This window comes from Stegodyphus dumicola, chromosome 2 (assembly GCF_044657685.1).
Source record: "Stegodyphus dumicola isolate Sdum_Otavi_A_Nest chromosome 2, ASM4465768v1".
Taxonomy (NCBI): domain Eukaryota; kingdom Metazoa; phylum Arthropoda; class Arachnida; order Araneae; family Eresidae; genus Stegodyphus; species Stegodyphus dumicola.
Window position 1 is genome coordinate 204,092,107 of NC_140769.1, and position 22,168 is coordinate 204,114,274.

A 22,168-nucleotide genomic window follows, 5' to 3' on the forward strand; every position below is an offset into this window, starting at 1 on the left:
AAAGTTTAGTTGGATTTAGAAGATAACAGGTTTAGAACACTTGGACACCGTTTTTCTAAGCGGAAAAATGCATCTCATTACTGCAAGTTAAAATCTGGGACATTTTTCTTATTTATTCAGTCATCCTGTCAAGCCTACATTGCAAAATAGAATTATTAAACAGTTTGTAAAAATAGATTATTGGTGGGGGGGGTAAAAATAACTAAGAGATTTGCAGGTACAAACATTTTAAAGCAATGCACGCACATTTTTAGAAATCAGTTCCAGAATAAAATAACGTTTTCCGCAAAAATTTACATTAGTTGAATAAAAGCACTTTTATAATGCATTGGTCTGGTTACTTAGCTAAAAGCCTTCGTAAGGGATTTTTTGAGGGATAATATATTTAAGGTTTGTTTGCTACGGCAAAACACAATAGAGCTATCTGTCTAAAAGTAAAGATAATTTTGGGGATACTTTTATGATAAGCTGACTAATATTAATAATATACTTCGAGAAAATCTCGAAAGTGTCCATGCAGCTAGCCCATTCGCTTGCACTTGAACAGAGTTCGAACTACCACTGATCAGCAGTCTAATCCACTCGCCAACAGTCAGTGAATTTCCCGAGAGAAACTACTCGTGTTTAAGCATATGGAACAAAAAAACACTGAAGTTTCATATGATAAGCAGTTTAAACATTTAGGAGTACTAATTGCCCTTTCTATCTATTTGTTTAAGTTTCAATACCCTATTAATGGCCGAACCGGTGCTGGTTATATACACCAGCACCGGTAAACGCAAGGAACTTTAATACACTAGTATGCAAAACGTAAGCGATAAATTCATTTTTAAATACACAACCATGATATTGTTGAAAATTACTTTTTGCAATAGCACAATGAAAGGCTAACTCAGTGCAAAGGTGATGCACAAGCAAATATCAGCACCATGACATCAGAGGTTACGTCAGGGCAAGAAAAATACAAGAAGTCAGCGCCCGTAAATCAAGGCAACTTAAGAGAGGAACGCGCATTTTCAGGCATTCTTCCAGGATTCAAATGAAAGTACGTGCAGTATGGCTACAGGAGCATGTCAGGCCGCCTTTACACATGGCAGACTGATTGCAAGCTTCAGAAGGAAGCATAGTTTGACGTCTATAATCCAAGAGTTTGGAATTGGTAAAAGTGATCTTTGACGAGCTTGGAAAGCCTTAGGTACACCTGGAAGATATGTTTGTGGTGGTCCGCCAAGGAAAACAAAGGTGACTGATGCCGGATATATCGCCCTGTAAGCGAAAAGAGATCGGAGGCAGACTCGGGGCACTTTTGCACGTTAAGCGGACGACAGGTAAACCCGGTTTACGTGGCCAGATGACTTCATAAAGAAAACATATTCGGCCGCAGCTCTGAATGACGCATACCAATGACAACAGCCTATTGGCAACACTATTTACGGTGGCCAAGAGACCACAAAGACTGAACACCTCATTAATGGAGTCACATTTTCTTTACCAGTGAAGTTGTTTCAGTTTGACAAATGATTCCCGGTGAAAACTGATATGGAGAGAGGCAGGGACACGCTTTCATCCCACCAAGAGAAGAGACCATTGGTTAGTCCTGGCGTACTTGTATGGGAAGGCATTATGAAGAACGGATAGACAGAGCTCCAAATTTTCGACAAACATTCACTTACAGGAGATCGTTAGTGTGAAGAAATTATTCTCCACCACGTGCGTCTTTTCCGGAGTGTTATTGGACCCGACGTCACATGAATGACAATGTACGGTCACATACACCTGGCGGCACGATCTTCCGGAGAACACCAGACAACTGAAAGCAATGCTTCTTGAAGAATGGGAACTCTTACTCCTGTTGGATAATCTGGTGTTGAGTATCGATAGACTACGCAACGCAACCACTGCAGTTAAGGGAGGTCATATCGCTTTCTAAAGATCTTTGGTTTGTTGATCTTCCTCTTGTCCAGACACCTTTTTTGTACCAACGCCTCTGTCAATAAAGCATTTTTCTGTTCGTTCCTTATTGTATGTGTCCTATTCCCGTTTTTTGGCATTATGCTTTTTTCAACCTTTAAGCACTACATTTGGCTTCTGTAGTACAAATTTCATCCCAATTGATGTTTTGCGAAACAAAGGATAAAAATGAGAAAACTTGCTTAAATTTCGCACACTTATGCATATTCAACAACGAATTTGAAATGACAGAGAAAGCTCGTAAAATTAATTAAAATTACAATTACCTAATTTATTTAATTTATTGCATTACTATTTTAAAAATGTTAAAATTTCACTTATTACGAGAGAACAACTCGTAAAATGAATTAGAATTACAACTAGCTAATTTATTTAATTTATTGCATTTTTCTTTTTCAGTAATATATTCCCGGGAAATTTTTTTTTGTTCTCATTATTACCAGTCACCATCATCATCATCAGACAAAAACTACAGCAGAGCATTTCCTCGCACGTATTTGTTTATTATTTCCCCATCGATACGACGTGTTCTACTGTTTTTCCTTTAAACCTCTTACCCTAATGGTTTGAACCCATCAATGAGTAAGTCGCTTATAGCCGCAGAATATTGATACTTCTATCCACATTACGCAAAACTGACTCCCTTGAAGCGACTCTGCTTTTATGCATACTGCAAATAACTAGTCTGTTTCCTCTTTAGAAAGTCTCCAATGTGCGCTTTCTTCATTCGCTTTAACAAGTAACTTTCGAAAGCAATGACATAACCTTTAAAACTACACTCTAATTACACTAAATCTAAACATGGGGTACCCTTGCTGGACTGCCAGACGTATTTTCATTCCGTCTCTGACTAGAATCCAATAGCAGAAACGCAATATTTATAATCGTCTAAAAGATTAAAAACGTTCGTTACTATTTCAGCTTCAAAGTTAAACAGCTCAAATGAATAACATAAACTGAACGTTCGCTGCTTGCCGCCTGAGAATAGAATAATAGTTCAATTATTTACAAAACCAAACATTAAAATAAGAACACAGCTTGTGCGTTAGTACGCCTTTTTACGTACAACTAATGAATAACTCAACGTCAATTCAGCTCAATAAACCAGCAAGTTGAATCAGTATTACAGCCCTCCAGACGGAAGTCGCCAATATGTTTTCTCTATATTCAGATTCTCGATGAATTTTAATCTTTGGTAGAGTCGATAAAGAAAAATGGAAGTGAAAGCAATACTGAATGTAAGAAATAAAGTTTAAAGAAAATGATCCTAACAAACTGATTGGGTAAGCAACAACCATCCTTTTTCTCCATAAGAGTTGTTGAACTACTTCAGTTCAAGGTTATAAAAATACAAGATTATAAAAATACACGTACAAGATTATAAAAATGTCAACGCATACATTGTTCATCCAAAACTTCTTCCGGTATAAGGAAGTACTACAGTATTTAATTTTTAAATTTTCTTTTATGAGATTTACTTGAAATAAATATCAAAAATACAGGTTGCCCAAAAAATAATGACAAAGCAATTTTTGTTATTGTCACTGCAGCTTTCTCCTGGTACATTTAAGAGTTTTATCTGGTGTTATCAGATAAAAATGAAATCTGGGAGAATCCAAACCCCATTTTCTTTCAACAATGTTAACGTCGTTGGCTGGATTTTTTAGTGCGTACAAATTATTCAAAATTGTACTTGCACCTTGGCTTTCAAAAGATGGTGAAGATTCAGTTAATTTTTATTTCTAAATTAACTTTCCTTTTATTCTCATTTTCATCCACACTTTATGATTAGAATGTTAATCATCCACCCGTTCCAGCTGATTAGCATTCTTTCCAGAATGTTAATCAGCTGGCACGCGTGTACTCAAAAGAGGTAGAAAGAAGTAGCATTTAAGAGAAGGTGATTTTAGAGCGTGTTTTTATGCCTGCTTGAAAGCCCCTCTGCTATCTTGAATTACTATCGATTAGATTTCTGTCCATTAAGTCTTCTAGCCATTAAGCTTGTTTACGCCGACTTCTACGAGTCAGAGCCTTCCTGCGCGTTTAATCATCCTGTGAGCCTTGTTTGCTACATTTTATTTGAATTTCATCGTTATCAGTTTTGAGTTAGCCACAAGTATTGACTTCGTTTATGCGAAAGTGGGGCCATCTGTGAAATTATATTGAGTGAATAATGAGTTCTTTACACCGTTCTTTTGAGCTTTTTGTCGTAACTAAGATCTGAGGATAATTCTTCATGCAGTCTTTTAGGTCTCATTCGCTTATTATACGCAAGAATACGAGACTCTATAAGGTAATAGTTTCTTCGTTGAGATCCATTGAAGTATTATTTTACAATATATATTCAAAACATAGTCCATTTGAAGAGAGACTTATTACAGCAAATGCGAGGACTCTTCCTGAAGTAATGAAACATCAAGAATCTTCCTCAAGAATATTCGATACACTTCCTTTGAAAACTCTGACAAAACATGACATGCGGAACGATAATAAAACTTTCGATTAAAAATGGAAATAAACACCATTACTAAAAAAAAAAAAAAAAAAAAAAAAAAAAAAGCGAATTACGTTTTTAAAACTAAAATCATTTTATGATTCTAAAGCATTTTACTGCTTTACCTTTTTAATGTGAACACTTTTATGAACATGAAAAAATGCGGCTTACATTTCAACGTAAAAAGTAAATTCAATGAACATGCGTACACCAGGTTTCCGGCTTGGAACCTAAACCAAGGTTCAAATGCATGGAAAGGCTATTTGAGCGTATGGAGAGTTCTATGGCTATATGAGTTCTCCACAGCTCGTTACCAACTTTTGATAATTTCTAACTCACACTACGGTTGCTGCAGCTTAATCTTTGATATAATGAATTTATAAGAACTAATATTCCTCAGTGTTTGCTCTTATGGTGTAAGTAGTCAGCATATCCATTAGATAGTTACTGGAAGATCCGTGATTCGAATCCCGATGAAGGCAAATTGATTTTTAATGTTTCGCGCTTGGAAAATCCTAGTAGTTTCTATAATTTTACCGCGGTCCCACAAGATGCTCGTTCACACACATACTCAAACATATGACTTATAAAATTAGTTCCCTCTCATAATGTGGGATATCCTTGCTACTCCAGCTAATTTCAGGTCCTATCGATCGTTCTGATCAATGGGTAACGTGAATGGAGAGATCAAAATTAAACAATGTTATCTGTGTTATAATGAAAGCAAAGAGTTTCTAAAAGAAAAAAAAAAGGACATTTTCATAGTATAAGAAAACATTATATATGTATGCCGTGCATACACATCATTTAACAGTGACCTTTAAAAACATTTTTATGCAAGAGTCAACTAATTATGGAAGTAAGAAGCAAGAAATAGTACATAAAAATACAGAATATGTCACATAGTGCATAAAAAGTAAATATGTACGATCGGCTTGCATCATTAGACATATGAAAAACACATGTTTTACATGGGTAATAATTTATAAATGTAATAAATTTGTCCTTATATATAGTATACAACTTTTTAGAAATGTCCTAAAAATCTGAGTATATATTTTTTAGCAGATTTAAACTTTTGATCATTAATTATTGCACAGTTTTAATGGAACATACACAATACCATTCCTGACGGCTTGGAGAATACGCCATATATAGGAAGAGATTTCTGACACTTGAAAAGAACTTGCTCTGAGTACTGCCCTTATGCTTATTTTGCTGCTTATCTTTTTAACCAATTTATTTAATGACTCATGAGAAATTAAATCAAATCGCTATTTGAAATGTATATAAAAGTATCAGATACTGGCTATTCAGGATTATATTCAGGATTTTCTTAGTTGAGCATTATAAGTCTGTGAATGATGCACTTGTATTTCAAAATGTTGTGCTGATAACAAGAAATGATTAATTTATTAATTTTATGTTACATTCAATAGAATTTCAGTAAAATCGAATATCAGTTTCTGTTCGTGTAAAATTGATGGTTTAATTTTGGAAAAATAAGACATTTCGAAACTTCAAAGAGCAAGATCAAGCCATTATTATATATTATCACTTTTCAAAGACGGATCGTTTAACGTTTCATTTTAAACGAGAAAAAATTATGGATTAAAGATGACCTAATTTAAAACTACTTAAAACTCTTGACTCTAATAACAATTACTCTACAACGGCGCTATCCCCCATAGACTGAGGAGATAGATCTAGGAGGGCGTTACTGGTCCAAGGGGCGGAACGGGAGCATTCGTGTCAACAAAGCTAGAAATGAATACAGCTATTTTTAGGAAGGCACAAAAGATAATTAAAATGCACATTAAAATGGAACAGATTTACTTACAACATTCCCTTGGTGTTGCTGTTGCTGAATTACATTACCACCACCACCACCAGAAGCAACTGTGTTCAAAGTATTGGTGGATCCAGATTTCTTCCTCAAAGGGGACATGAGCACTTGATACAGAAGAGACTTCCGACGTCGAGACCGACGATTAGGGGGCGTCGTCGCAGCCCCCGATGGCTGGCCACTCCCTGAGGAATCGGTGGAGGAAGACGAGGAGCTGGAAAGTGTGGATGTAGGAGGATGAGGCAAATGCTGCGGATGCATGGGTGGTTTTTGATTTTGCTGTTGTTGCTGCTGTTGAGGATTGTGGTGAAGAGGTTGCTGCTGTTGTTGAGGTTGTTGCGGATCACGGAACTGCATCACTGCTTGAAACATGTCTCTTGTCTAAAATTTTACTTTTGGTCTCGAACGTTACGATGAAAAGTATTTCTTGGCAATTCAAACACACCTTTACGCGACAGCCAATCAAGTACCTTTAACTGTGAAAATTAGTACAAAAGCCTGTTTAAAGTTATGATATCCACCCTGATGGACTAATAAATGTCTTGCAAGTGTCGCAGAAAGAGTATTTTAAGAAGAATTACGATAAGCACTATTGCTGTTCAATTTAATTAAGTGACAAGCAGAATAAATACCGCTACTTTTTAAATTTAAAAAAAAGTAGGTCTTTTATTGGGCAACTTCTTATTCATTATGATGTAATAAACGTTGAATAAATACTATTAGGTCATGAAATTTTTAGAAAACGCCGTTTCTTGCTTTTAAATTTGTTTCAACAAAAGAGCATGTTATTTAATTACAAATTTTTCCCTCAGTATAGGAAAACAAGAATTAGAAATGTAGGAAAAATTATTTTTCTGCTCTAACATGCTTAAAATAAGCATTAAAACTAAAAACAATTAAACCAATATTATCTATGTACTCTTAGCTAATGAGGCAGCATTAGCAATAAAATTCCTTATCATTAAAAGCCTTGCAAAGGACATCTAATATACAAAATTCTTCATAAACATTTACAGTTAATAACAACAAACTACTATCGGCCTTAAGCTTTTAAATAAACTTGCTTACAGTATATATTTATTCAAACATACAACGCTATATAGTTATATAAATTTTCTAATTTATATTAAATGGTTATTAACAAGTTTGTTCACCACAATAACCTACCTCCGTTTACTTAATTTTTTACAGTTTTTATTTCTTACCAGAGCAATATCTTTCACATAAAATGACAACATCCTCAGTATGTTAAAATTATCTGCACAAGAACAGTGCCTTAATAATTGATTGATTTGTTTTAATTTGGTATAAAATTGATGGTATCCATCAAGTTTAATTTAGTGAATTAACTGGAAAGTTAAAAAATTTCACGTTCGTCATTTAGTACAAGTCTTATTATTATCCATAACAACAATTAAATAAGAGCTTATTTAGGAGTAATAATACCTTCGGAATAATTAATGAACTGATGAGCGATATATAATTTCTACAGTAATTATGTCATTCACCATATTATTTAAAAAATAAAAATTATCTTCGAAAAATGCTTATAATTTTTTCCCCAAATACTTGCGGTCAAAAATTTGTTGCCAAAATGATATATTAATCTAAGCACTATTACTGTTTTGCAAATAGTTCTAATGAAGGACAGTTAGAGCGGTAATTATTCAGAATATTTTACGATAATGCATTTCATAAGAAGCTAGGAATTCGAATTCTACTATAACTGGTGCCACAGATAGTAAGTAGTCAGGAATGAAAATAACAGAGGTAGCAACATATCCAAGTCACGTGTATCAATAACTGTGCCGGTATTTGGAATTTAATACACCTGGACCCCTGGGGGAAGTGCCAGTCAATTCCCCGGGGGTCCCCAGTGGATAACTTTCAGCGGTACTTCTGTTGAAGCACCATTGCACGCAATGGAGCAATGGCTTCAGAGTGAGTTAATTCACAAACACTTGCAGACGATCCTTAGAGAGGTGAGTTCTCACAAATCCACACAAAACTTTCACCCCACGCGTGGGGCATGGGTCGAAACTTGTCACCAACTCGCTTGTCACCGGTAGAAGCGCGGCACACTGAGGAACGACCGAATTTCGATCAACACCACTGGATGTATCCTCCTGTCTCCTTCTGCTCGCGTTGTCATGGTTACGGCGAGAAATAGGGGGCGGTACCCTGCGCATTGCGCAGGGGAAGGGTCAATTCGATCAGTCGACGCAGGGTGGAGGTTCACCCTTGGAAAGGTGGCAAGAATAAAGAAAAAAAAGGTAAAAGCTTCTAAGGTTGCGATGTTATTCTACCGTAAATAAACGAATTAAAAACGTAGTTGTGTGGTTGAACCCTCCCATTGTCCTTCTTTTCCAGATGGTAAGTTATTTTTAGAGGCTCTTGAACGTATATAGAAGACGCGTAACGCGCGAAGAAAATAAGAATATCCACAACTTAACATCGCATATTTCACGTTCTAGTTCCAGCGATTTGAATTCTAGATTTAATAAGAAAAAATTCTTCTTTCCAAGCGCACTTTCGATGGAGAGAAGAAAGAAATGTATGGGGAGAAAGCGATGGGGATTTTCTGAATAATTTCCATTCTGGGGAGAACTTTCAAGAAAAGATTCGTATTTGCATTCATGGTGAAAAATACATAAAGAGCGGGCCTTTGTGCAACTGGTTTCGGCAAATTGTGAAGAATTTTGTTGGCAATGCCAATTTCGTCGATTTATAAAGTTCTATTCAACGCTTCCAGAGATCGCTTCTTTTTCGCAAATTGCCCAAAAAATTCAAATCTACTTGCCCATTCACTTACCACATGAAAAGAATGGCATGGAACACTTGTATAAACTCCCAAATAAAAATGCATTTTCTGTTCCTAGCTTAGAAAATTTGTAGTTTTTTTTTATAGTAAATAATGAAATAGCTTCTGAGCTTAGAAGAAAGGAGAGCGATGAAAATAAAAGCCAAGATATACATATACCCAGTGTTTGAGAAATTACGCCAATACACAAAATACGTGCACATTCAATTTGAATTAATTAGGAAGAGATTACAGCTATACGGCATGTTAATATCCCTTCTTCCGGCATGCCTTCGTGGCGTAACGATAGCACACTCGGCGCATATTCGAGAGATCCAGGTTCAAGTCGCAGCGAGGGCATTGTTCATTTTTCAGGTCTACAGCATAAAAAAAAAGGCTGTACAGTGGCACCCGAACTAAAAGGTGGTGGACAATATATCGTCACCACCAAGATTTGGCGATTGAGTCCCCTAATTCCCAGTTGTCCTTTAAAAAGTTGCTGTGTATAAGGTTATTTTCTCCCATTTTCCAGCATACTTTCGTGGTGTAACCGGTAGCACACTCGGCAAGCATTCTAGAGGTCTACGTGCAAGTCCCGGCCATAGCATTGCTCATTTTTCACATCTCCAGCATCAAAAAAACCTAATGACTCTACGCAATTGCTACGGACATTTTGCTTTAACAATTAAAAGATAGTAATGAAACATATTAAGAAAAAAATTATCCTTTCATTTTCGAAGAAAGATTGTTTTTTATATCCAGAACGCTTAATTATTTTCATATGAAATATATAGCCCTACATTTTGTTAGAAAAATATTTTTTAAAAAATTGTAGCAAAATACAAAAGCATAGACACGTTGACAGATTTTTATCAGACAAGGCAAATTTCAAAAACCCCTTAAATATCTTTTATCTCAAACTTATTACACATTGATTTTGCGTCTGTTCTCATTTTTATTTGAGCGTGTCTCATTGCCTTACTTCGCCTTCCGCACTACTTTGCGAAAAACCAAAAATGTTTTTATAACTTGAAATCTTTAACTGCCTAGTAAATACAGTTTTAATAGGTTTTAGAAATTATTAATAACAATTACAATACTTAAATATGATATTAGATGCTTATTATTATTATTCCGAATTTTAGATATATGTACGTAATTTTAGTGAAGTTATGTTTAAAACTGTATTATTATTATTATTATTTTGTATAATGTAACACGAAATGCTTGAAAGAGACGATTCTCTTCCGAAAAAAACAAATTACAGGGACAAGTCTACTTAACTTTCAGCAAACGGCTACCTCGCTAAATTGGCGAGACATCGCCAATCTGGCGATGGTTTTCGCAACTAATTTTTGTCGCCGAATAGGTCCGTCAAACTTGGCAACCTTTTGGCGAGATCCTTGTATAATTGTAATGGGTATTGTAACTGAATAACTGTAATTGATTCCATATATAACTGTAACCGTATCCGGTCATCACATCCTCCAGTAATTTCAAGAAATGGAAGGTACTAGGCATTTCTCGACGGCTGGGGAAAACTATATAAGGCGGCAGAGAGTAACAGTTTTTCAGTATTTTTTAATTCAGAGCGAGTTTGGTATATTGAGACAGCCATGAGAGCTTCGCCTTTTAAATGCGCTTTGCATTGCGATGTGTTTAACATTCTTAGTAGCTTGGAGTGAAATTACTGATTATGCTCTGTGTTACTGAAAACAATTGTTCGAATACTTTTGTGGAAAGTTAAAAAACTATAAAGTGTTTCTTTTGGCAAAAATTAATTTTATCAAGATATTATCGCTTCTGTGTGCATTTAATCTATTACGAACCCGTACGCACGCCTTATTATTATAATTGTTATATGTAATAAACAGCCAACAAGGCAATCATGTTATTTGTATATTCAAAAAATAAAAAATGATAAAATCGTGCGGTGCCACATAATAATGGTATTGAAAATGGTATGAAAAACAGAACAGTAAAATAGATATAGAAATAATGTACATAAGGATTATTGCATTCAATTCCATTTAATTCTATTTTTTGACAATTTTGATTTCAAAAATTCCATTATTAGTAGTACCACGATCGTATTTAAATCCCTTATGATCAAGATACGCTATGACATCAAAACTACAAGTATTATTATTAGCCCAAAGGGCGTTAGCCCAGGAGGGCTATTAGATTTGTTTTGGTATTTTGCGTCGATTCACTATAAACATTGATTTACTTTTTAAACTGTTGCCACCAAATATTATAGCCCTGTGTTATATATAATATATATTAAAGAAATAAAATAATGAAGAATCTGCGTATATATATTTCTCGCACGGTGATAAAACAACGGTACCTAAGCCATCGAATTTTGAATAACGTAATGTTCCACCGAATATGGGCATCTGGAAGACCTAATTTGGAATTTGTTTTATTATTGACTTCATATTTTGTAACAAATTTTTGGTTAACAAACTCAATCATTTCAATGCAAGCAATGGCAACACTGTACGGAAAAAAAAAAAAAAAAATTATCTCCAGCGCGCGAGACTGTGTATCAGAAATTCTAAAGATATGCTCATTTTAAAATTACTTTGCGATATTGCTGTTGAATTGTATTTTATGGTTTAAGTGCAAAGAACATGATATTTCATAAATAAAAGTAACACACGAAACGTGTAAAAAAAAAAAAAAATAGTCCCTGTAAAATCTGAAAGCCTTCAGATTTTTTTTTTTTTTTTTTAACATTTTTAGGGTATAAGTTAGTATAAAACATTTTTAATATTTTATGTACGAAAGGAGTTACAGCCACAATTTAAACACTCATTATAAAATTTCATATCGCTTTTTAATAGCCTATATTTTAAATAAATTGTGCAAACTTTTGTTCAACTACAAGCTAAAATGACCTTAACCAGTCTCAAGAGCGTTATCGCTTTTTTGAGACCAGAAAAAAAAAATAATACATAAGCAATACTATAAAAAATCAAAATACTATAAGCAATTCAAACTGTACACATAAATTAAAGCTATAAATTAAAAGTCATAGGCTTTAAAATTAATTGCAACATTATAATAAAATTGCACAGAATTTATTATACTGCATTAAAACGCTTAGAGCAAATAAATTTTAAAAAGCATTACTAAATTAGACCGTCTGTCAGTGGGAAAGTGGATAAGACAACTGAACACTGGTAAGTCGACCAAGCTTCGATTTCTGGCGAATGAAGTTTTTAACTCAGAAAATTCTCTACGAATGTAAGTCGCCTTTTACGCAAATAGCTCTCGCTTGTTTTAACATAGAAGTCCTCTACGAAAACATTTTTTTCTTTGGTATATAGCCTTCGCGTGCTTATTCGAATACGCCCTAAGAGTTAAACAAACAAACAAACAAACATAAAATCTAGCTACATAACCTGATTAGCTTAGACAACAAAACTAAGATTTATAGTTATCCAGCGACCTACCAGCGGCCGAGCAGTAAAGTCGCTGAGTACTGGTAGTTCGGTCCAGAGTTCCAATCCCGGCGAGCGAGCTGGCTATTTTCTCCATATGTAATGAGTCCCGTGTATATGAGCCAGCTCCCCTTAGAAAGTCCTATAAGAAGGCATCACTCCCCTTAGCGAGATAGCCCTTGTGTACTTTGCCGTGATTATACAAATAAAACCATACAGTTATTCAGCAATAGAGCTGTAACATTTTTATCTGTAAATTATTTATTTTAACTTCTGCTCTATCATATCCTGTCTGATTTCGTATACACAAAAGTTCGCTTTAGTAATACTGCGTTTTAAAATTAACTGATAAATTTTTATATTGAAATGAATTTTTGCAATGATTATTTTCCTTCCGAGCCCTCGTTGCTGGTTAATTTCAGAAAAACTGCTTCTAGTAAGTGGTAGTTTCCGAACTTATAGTAATTAGCTAGAACTCAAATTTCAGTTTAATTAAAAATAGCTCAACTACAGTTTTTGACTGATACATACATTATTTAATTACTAAAGGATAAACTCACAGATTTTACATTCAGCCGCACACAACAAGACTTCAAGCTAAGGTAAGCAAAGTAGTTTAAGTTAAAAGGTTATACATTAATACAAAGAAATTAACATCTACAAACTTCAAATCCTAAGAGCAAAAAGAAGATAATCCATCACAGTAGATGTGTAGCAAATGATCTGAATCCAGAATTCATTTTTTAGTACGGCATAATCAAAAAGTTCTTATATTTCATGTATTCTAATTAAACTTTGATTCAATACAAACTGACCAACGTAATTTATCTTTGGAAATTCTTGGCAGAATTGTGCCAAATACAAGTAAGTTACTTCAGGCATTACATTTAGGCTTGCATTTACGCTTACAAATAACACATAACTTTCATTTAAATTAATATATAAAGGAATTTTTATTCTTCGTTCTTGTAAAAATTGGACGTAAGCATATTGGGAAAACACATATATGTCTGAATTTGCCAATAATAGCGGTAGTTTATCTCATCATCAGCCTTGTTAGCTGTGAACAGCCCATCACAGCAAGATGTTCACATTTTGCGCAACAAATCATCTCTAGAATTTTTAATAACAAAGGTGTCTCAGATTAATTCCAGCAGCCCTGTTGGCATGTTCGTAGGGGGAGTCGGTAACCTTCTCTGAGCTTCCCGGGTTCGAAGCCGAGAGAAGACACGGCTGTTTGTAAGGGCATAGTGTCTTTGATGGCATAAGGCTCTTAATATAATATATTATCAAGATGAAAATTTGGTGGAAAGGGAAGGCACGCTGGAGACCCTCGGATTTATATTCTGTGGGAATCTGGGATGCAGCTGTGAAATTGTCACTTGTTAGGTATCTAAAGCTTAAACCGGCAACAGTCCAGAATACTTCTGCTCTTGAACATGATGAAATGCATGGATTTGGTGTAATGTCACTGTCGGTTATGTGAAATAGGTCGCAAAACAACAGATTTATTTGATACTTAAAAATCGATCTGGAGCCCCATCGCACTTTTATCTCTTGAGTCTACTTAACCTCTTCGTCGTGCATAATGCGTCTAGCGCGTTCAAGTGAATTTTCTGCAGGGCGGCCGTAACGCGCTTCAAGCGTTCTTCTACATTTTAAAACTTTTAAACGTTTAAAACGCTTTTTAAATGTTTACTTGTTTGAGTTTTTATTTTTGTTTGTTCTAATGCCTCCTAGAGGGCAGTACTAATCAGACATTCTATTTCTAATTGAATTTCCCTCCGGATTTGATAAATATTCGCGTCATTTTACATAAGATAGAAGACGGTGAGAGATCTTCAACGTCTATTCAGCAGAAAAAGAGAAAAAATGAGGTTGTGAATTGGAAATACAAGAAGAATATACGCTTGATGAGTACAGTCCATAATAACTCTATGATTGATGTTGAAACACGGAAAAGAACTGTAAAAACACCAATAACTGTAAAAGATTACAACAACAAAAGGGGAGGAGTGCACCGCCTGGATCAGATGTTATCAAATTAATCCTGCTGGTTAGAAATAAGCAGAGATAATATTACTTTTCCATTATGCTTTATTTCCTTACAATTTTACTTAATATTCATTTACATTTATCCAATACCAAAGTTACGTACGGAAAGTTATGTATGTACACAGAAAACAACATTACACACTGCGAAAAACAAAGGGCCGCTGGGGAGAAATTTCCGCGGACAGGAGAGGACGGCGAAAGGGTTAAAGAATTTTTAGGAGAAAAGAAAGTCAAATCTAGTAAGCAAGTTCCTGAAGCTGTACAAAAATAGGTCAACATGCAGTCAAAAGACCATTATTCTTCTGGAATTAAGAATGCCCTTAGCGCTGAAGAGGTGTATTGCAGTGGTAGGTGACTAATAGAAAAATAATATGCAAGTCTTCCTGTATATTCCAATAAATGTTTAACTGGCAGAAATTCTTATTTATATATTAATATTAATTTGTATCAATTCCTCATAATAATTCTCCACGACGATTATAAGAATATCACAACTGTACATATCCTGGCTAATCCGCACTATTTATATGCTTCAGTAAACCGAGTCAAATTCTAGCTGAAACGACTTTCTTCTTTTTATGGTTCTCATTTTACATACTTCTACAACAATTAAACATTTTGAAGCTACATAAATTACATGAAGCTAAATAACTAAAACCTTAATTGTTAAACAAAAATTAACAACTGATCTTTACAAGCTTACATAGTTTTATTTTTGCTACTTTTCTTCTGTAAACGATTAACTGAAATTTTAATTTCAGGGCTGTGAATTCCAAGAAGAGAAAGCTGCTATTGATTTTACACTAAACTGCGCGACTTTCTGGGTTTCTAAACGCTTCAGAGGAACATCATCAATATGCGCTGATTAATGATTCCCCTTCCTTTCACACAAAGGGCTTCTGGAAGTGAAAGGAAGACACAAAATGAGGACTAAACAATTCCTGGCCAGACACAAATTTTAATAGATGAGGCACACGATGATCTTCATCTATTTACTGGGAGAATATTACGGAGTTGAATTTTTTGGGGTTTACATTTTGACTTGATATTACCAGTAACTAAAATCAATAATATAAATATAAAATAGAGCGATTTGATTTCAGCGCATATGATCTTCATATATTTCTGCTCACAACAGTAAGTTTGCCTCCCATTTTAAATGGAAAAAAAAAAAAAAAAAAAAAGGAGCTATTAAAAGTTAAAAAAACTGTTCTGTGATCCACATACTTAAATACTTTTCATAAAGATCTTTTATAATTTAGTTTTATATCGGTTCTTAGTTACTTTTCTGCGACATTCTGCAGTTGCTTCAATATGCAATCTTTCTTATCCATGTAGTTAAAATAAACTATAGCCTAGGGACATTGACAAGGGTACTAATGGATAATGTATGCCAGGTACTTACGTATTAACGACCCCACCTTGGCGCAATTTGGCGATGTCTTACAGATGAAAATGTAAACGTTACTTATCGAACGGAAGTTCATAGTTTTCACGCCCTTTTTTTAGAAAGATTCTCAAACTATCGATATTTATCGAAAATCGGTAAACATTATCAATGAAAAGAAAGCATAATACACATTTGAATTTTTACGTACGGAATACGCGTTACAGTAAAAACTAAAACATTTAATTCTTCTTAAAATCCTACTTTTTTCTTGCGCTATTCTTCTCCTGAAGTGTACAGCGATCTGTTTTCGCTCAACAAAGACATCAGAGAATTGCGGAGACTCGACTTCGTGTAGCCCTTGGCAACAGCAGCTATCTAGGAAACTCATTTCCTCGGTGTTCCCTTTAGAAAATCTCCAGCAAAATTCTATACTCCCAGAGAAATTTTACTGCATTTTCGTCCACAGCTAGCAAATTCCGTAGACCCATATTTTAAAATTAAATTTAAGGCAAAAAATATCATCATTTGTTTATAAAATCCGTTGGAACTTTACAACAAACAAGAACGCATACGAAAATGGCGGCGTTGCTTGATTGAAGCATTGGTACGAGAAGAATGGCTTCGAGAGTTTGGCATATTCTGAAAATTTGGAGATGCGATTTTTTTTCCTAATTTTACGTAAAAATCTGCGAGAAGTTGATAAGGGCAAAATCGTTTTTAAAAATACATATCTTTCAGTTCATTTTCCTGTCACTCCAAAATCATATACGCGGTATTATACAGATACTTTCCTATAATACCTCCGCTGAAAACGCAGATTTCTATATAAATAATTACATACTTTCCATATGATTATCAATGAATCCAGAATTCTGTTTGGACTAAGCTAACCAAATTAATAGCTCTCGCATTTTTTAAATAACACGTCTCGCATTAACAAAACAAACAAAAATTTTGGATCTGTTCTGGATTTAATATAATTAGGTTAAAAAAAGCTACAAAAAACGCAACACTTACTGTACTCTCAAATCTTTAAAATCTCAGAAGAGAAGATAAAGTGGTCTTGCAGATATAATACATGTGCCATTAATTCAAAATAGACATCTTGCGTACTCAGTGAAAATAATGGAAAACCGAGAACACAGGATATTTCTTACCTGAAAAACAAACACAAAAAATAATTAAAACATAGCAGCAAACTTCATAAATCAATTTAAGATAATACATAAATTATGTAAAAAACAAAATTCATTTATATTACTTTATCTTTAGATAAATAAGTGACCTTAAATATAAAGCACAGAGACTTCACCATAAACCAATTTTAGTTAAATTACTCTGTATTTCTCAGGCGGCCTACAAACCATTTCTTTTTTAAATAATCTATTATTTTTTAAAATTTTGAATGCTATAAAAACGTCTAGCAACGTTTTCCCAAATGACACCGGGAAGGATATTCAGAAACATAACCTAACAACGGATTTGATTTAGAAATAAACATCTTAAACTTGGAACGTTTCGGAGAACGTCGCGTTAATGAATGACGAAATGAGGCTAGTAGTCCGAACTCTAAGATGAGGGTTCATATGCAGCGTAAGTCAAGGCTGTTTGAGTGTTTGGCTTCTCCCTCTTTGCGAGTACAATATCGGTCGACCCCTCTCATATATTTTGGGCAGTGGTTTTGGCGACAGGACATCTAAATGGGAGATGGATTCGTCGATTGCTGTATTAAGTTTCAGGCGTCCTACACCTTTTTTTTAAGAACAGATAATTCGCAGAATCAAAAGAGCAATTTTTGAAATATGTAAGTTCTAAACTACAAAACGATCTACTACTTAATTTTAAGGGCTAAAAAAATGTGAGATGAAACTTTTTGCTGAAAGATCATAAAGAGCTATTGTGCAGATATAGAAAGAAAATGCCTTTGTGTTAGCAGAAAACTGTGGTAAAGGTGTCGTCACACATTTTACACCATTTCCTGATCAAAAATCTATTCCTCAGATTCTAATATCTCAGAATTTTATGCCTCGCATTCAGATTTTTAAAATTTTTATTTAGTTAGCACATCATCACTTTTGCAAAAAAGAGTCTGTTTTAAAACTAAGGCCCAATGATTTTTTTCATAAGACTAAAATCTTGAAAACGTATTCTCCTTCTTTCATTTTTGAAAAGTTGTTTTTTTCATTTAATGCCCGGATTCAATTACAATAATAACAACAACAACAGCATCAAAGGAAAAAAAAGAGACACGAGTATCATGAGTAATAATGAGAAATGCTGAGTAAACACATGAGCATAATTAAAAAAGTATGAGTAACATATTTATCATTATTAACAAAAAATAATCCAATTTCTTTATATAACTGCAATATATATAACATTACGTTTAAAACGGAAAGGCATACAGATTAAAAGATTTAAAATTTATTTATCTTGATCTTATCAAAGCATTACTGTTTTACTGTTTTTTGCTTAAAAGTTGTCTGATATCTTTACGTGCAATTATCAACCTGATATTCTTTAAGATAATTTTGATCTAAATTTGAAATTTGAAAACCGGAAGAAGAAAGCGTCATGTTTGCGTGTCAGATACCATCATGGAAGAAAGCAAGTATATGCAAGCTGAATCAACATTAACCTGCTCCAAAGGCGCAAAGATCATCGCTAAATTAAGATGGATTCATTGGGAGTATGTCCTTAAATGTTTGTTTTGGATTAAAGCTCGCGTTATTTTTGTTTCCCTGCAAGCTGCCACGCAGCATAAGCAAATGGAGCTTTAGTATTCGTTTTACCTCCCGTCAGCCTATATACTACATAGGAAGGGATTTAATGTTCTCGGTCAAAAAATTCGATACTGAGTTTTCAGAAAAAAAAGGAAGAATTAGTGCCCCCAAAATACATTTTTACTATTTTTATCTGTGTGTACGTGTGTGACGATTTTTTCGTCGTTGATAATTCTTATATCAAAACTTCGAGAAAATTCCCTTTTCCGTATTTAAGATTTTTGCATTCATATAAAGAGTTGATAAGATTTAGAGTAAAAGTGCACAACCAGAATTGGTATTTTATTTGAAACCTACAAAGGCTTGTTTACACTAGCGACATACTGAGGCCAAAAATCGCGAATAAACTTGACAGCTTTGCTAATGGGAAAAAATATGATGTGGCCAGCACATACATTTTCGACGACGATGTTTTCAAACAGCGAAAAGCTTTTGAACCGCTTTATTTTCGACCACGATATTTTGTACCACGATGTTTTAGAACTGCGATGTTTTCTCTTTGCTTTATTTTTCTCCCTCGATATTTTGTATGACGACGTTTTCGCCTTGCGTTGTTTTCTCGGCTACGTTTTCGTCCGCGATGTTTTCGGCAGACACCGCAGATGACTTACGCCAATTTCATGTTAATCCTTTGCGGCACAGTGTGTCCGGTCTGGACACATATAAAAATTTTCTTCTGCACGCACAGAAAAATTGAATGAAAAAGGATTTACAGGCTACTATAGGTTACTTTGAACCTTCTTTATTAATAGTAGATGGCAGCTCAACACAAACCAGTTAATATATTTTAGCCATGTTTAGTTTTTTTAAACCCTCATTTTTCAAAGAAATCTTCCAGTTTTTTTTAGGGTATAAAAGGAATTGTTTGAAAAAAAGTTTCTATGTTATTTTTTTTGGCTGTATGCTAATCTTTTTATTCTATATTAGTTTAAAATTTTTACCTTGAAATCTTGCCTAAAATCAAACGGCGAACCCTAGGTGTGCCCAGACCGGGCTTACCGATAACCTAGGACAACTGAGAGTACGTATTCTTTGTTTCTCCGCATCTCATCGGTCAGTTCATTGACAACAATGCTCGTTTCAGCACTCTTTTCGAAGCTCTATTCAATCAGTGTGCCACTTTGGGCACACCCACAGAATTAAAACGATAAATGCTATCTTCACAAAATTTTACTTGTGTACTCCTCTAGGCCTAATTAGGACCGCCTCTTTTTTTTAATCAAAATTCCGACTTTAAAATGTAGCGTGCCGGAAAGGGTTAAGGAACGGAACTGGTGGAATAGCAACGAGCTTTAAGTAAGTAGTCACTTTTGGTTAATTGTTTGTAAATAAAATCTAATTTGTTTATAAGCTATATAGCTCCATGTTAATTATTAAACAGTACTCATTTTTTATTATTCTTTTCTCCAATATAATGGACTATGATAATTATACACGCTCAAGTAGCCCTAAGTTCTAATGCCTTGATGTGAAAAAAATCGCATCGATCGTAGTTTTTCCCGATTCACAAATCATTGACTTAAAGGTAAAGTTTTAAAAAGCAGTCTAATCTCTAGAAATTCTAGATAGTGTGTTAAGTACTGCCATAGCTTTCTTTTTCAGTTTTTCTCGGTTTAGAATATCAATGGCTAGTTTTCTTAATAAGATGACCAAATTTCCGTTTGTTTTATTTATTGAACATAATTTTGTTCGCACTTATAACACATAAAAATTCAACAACAAAATCATAAAATCTGTCAAATCCCAAAAACGTCAGCAGGTCTTAAGAATCAATCCTCAATGAATAGAATACAATGCTAATTGTCGCCATACAATTTTTTTAAATACTTGCTATATTATTTCTTTAAAAATAATGCAAGCGGTAACATTTGGTAGCAGCATCCTGTTATTTCAAAAGTGATTCGACCCCAAAATAGAAACGAATTCAGAATTGATAATTGAGGCTAATACATTTAATTGCTTCATAACGAGAGCTTGTCTTTATAATGAGTTTAATCTTATTGCATTTAGCTTATTTCTAAGAACACATTTAATACCTAAAATACATTGTTCAGTTCTTCAAGTAAAATATCGTTTCCGATATATTAATTATAGACAAAATCTAATATGATGTTCCTATTGATATAAACCGCTTAAATACTAAAACTGAAAAATTTTGGATTACATTTTAAAACAGATTTGCATTAAAACTGTTATGAGCTTAATAATAAAGTACCACTTCCGGCCGCCCAATTTTCCCAATACGGAAAACAGAATTTTTTTTTAAAATTTCATATAAAAGTTATCGTAGACGAAAAAATCGCCATACATATGCCGACATCATTGTAAAAATAGTAAAAACATCTTGTGGGGACCCTAATTTGTGCTTATTTATTTAAAACTCACTGTCGAATTTTTAGACCTAAAACATTACCTACCTTACCTAAGTATATAGGTAGGAGGGAGGTTAAAATTAGGTAGTGCCCTTTTTGTCCTTTAACTCTTTCCTTTTAGTGTTCTGCTTGAATAAACAGACTTTATGGTCTTCGATACATTGAGAATTGTAATGAGGCAAAAATACTGATTTCAATTATGACAATTTTAATTTAAAATACGCCTTTGTCAACAGTCCTATGATTTTATTTTCACTTACAAACGACCAAGAATACGGTTTGCCCCCGGGGAATTTAATTAAAATCTATAAATAAAAACCTTTCCCCCTCTTATTTATTGTTTATTTTTTAGTCTGTAAAATGAGGGGAAAATAATTATGAAGGAAAATTACTGCTGTTGAATGTAAGAAAATTACTCTTTCTCATCGGCGTAACACCAAAATACCAGAGAAGGCATTTCTTCGAGTCATTATGATCTATCCATCGGAGTTACTTTATATTCAATTTATATAAATGTTTGATTAGAAAGGCAGTCTCATGGTCACTTACAATGAGGACCTACTCACTTACAATGAACAACGAAGTCTTAAATCAATTTTCATTTAAAAATCCATCACTGTTACATCAAAATTTATTGAAGATAAATTTCACCATTAAGCAATAATTTGTGCAAAAAGTTCAGTAATTGTTAAAAAGATAAAAGTATGTCAAACTTAAAAAAAATTACTGTAGACTATTGCAAAAATGTATAATTGAAAATTTTCAAAAACATGGCCGTCGTAGAAGGCTCGAAAGTCGATTTCATATTTTATCTAAAGAAATAAACTAAGTAAGCAAGTTACATAAAATCGTGCAAAAATATAAACAAGATTTTATATGACATGAATGAATCTTTAGAATAAATCGTTCTTACAGGAGAAAGCGGCCATACAGGAGCAGATATTAAATTTAATATGCAATTAGCTGCAAAACTAGTGACAAAACAATATAAAAATATTTACAGTTAAC

General features: G+C 33.9%; 1 protein-coding gene across 11 annotated transcripts in view; it reads right to left on the reverse strand.

The window, feature by feature from the left end:
* The window catches only part of LOC118181150 (coiled-coil domain-containing protein CG32809-like), a 1,535,131-nt gene that overhangs the window by 266,600 nt on the left and 1,246,363 nt on the right, over window positions 1-22,168 (reverse strand). Inside the window, exon 1 of one of the 11 annotated variants that reach the window (XM_085811660.1) lies at window positions 6,306-8,413. The exons of the other annotated variants lie outside the window; for them this stretch is intronic. Within the exon in view, the coding sequence (XP_085667786.1) occupies window positions 6,306-6,683 (378 nt within the window). The 5' untranslated portion in view covers window positions 6,684-8,413. Of the gene's footprint in view, window positions 1-6,305; window positions 8,414-22,168 lie in introns of those variants that run through there. 11 annotated transcript variants of the gene reach the window in all.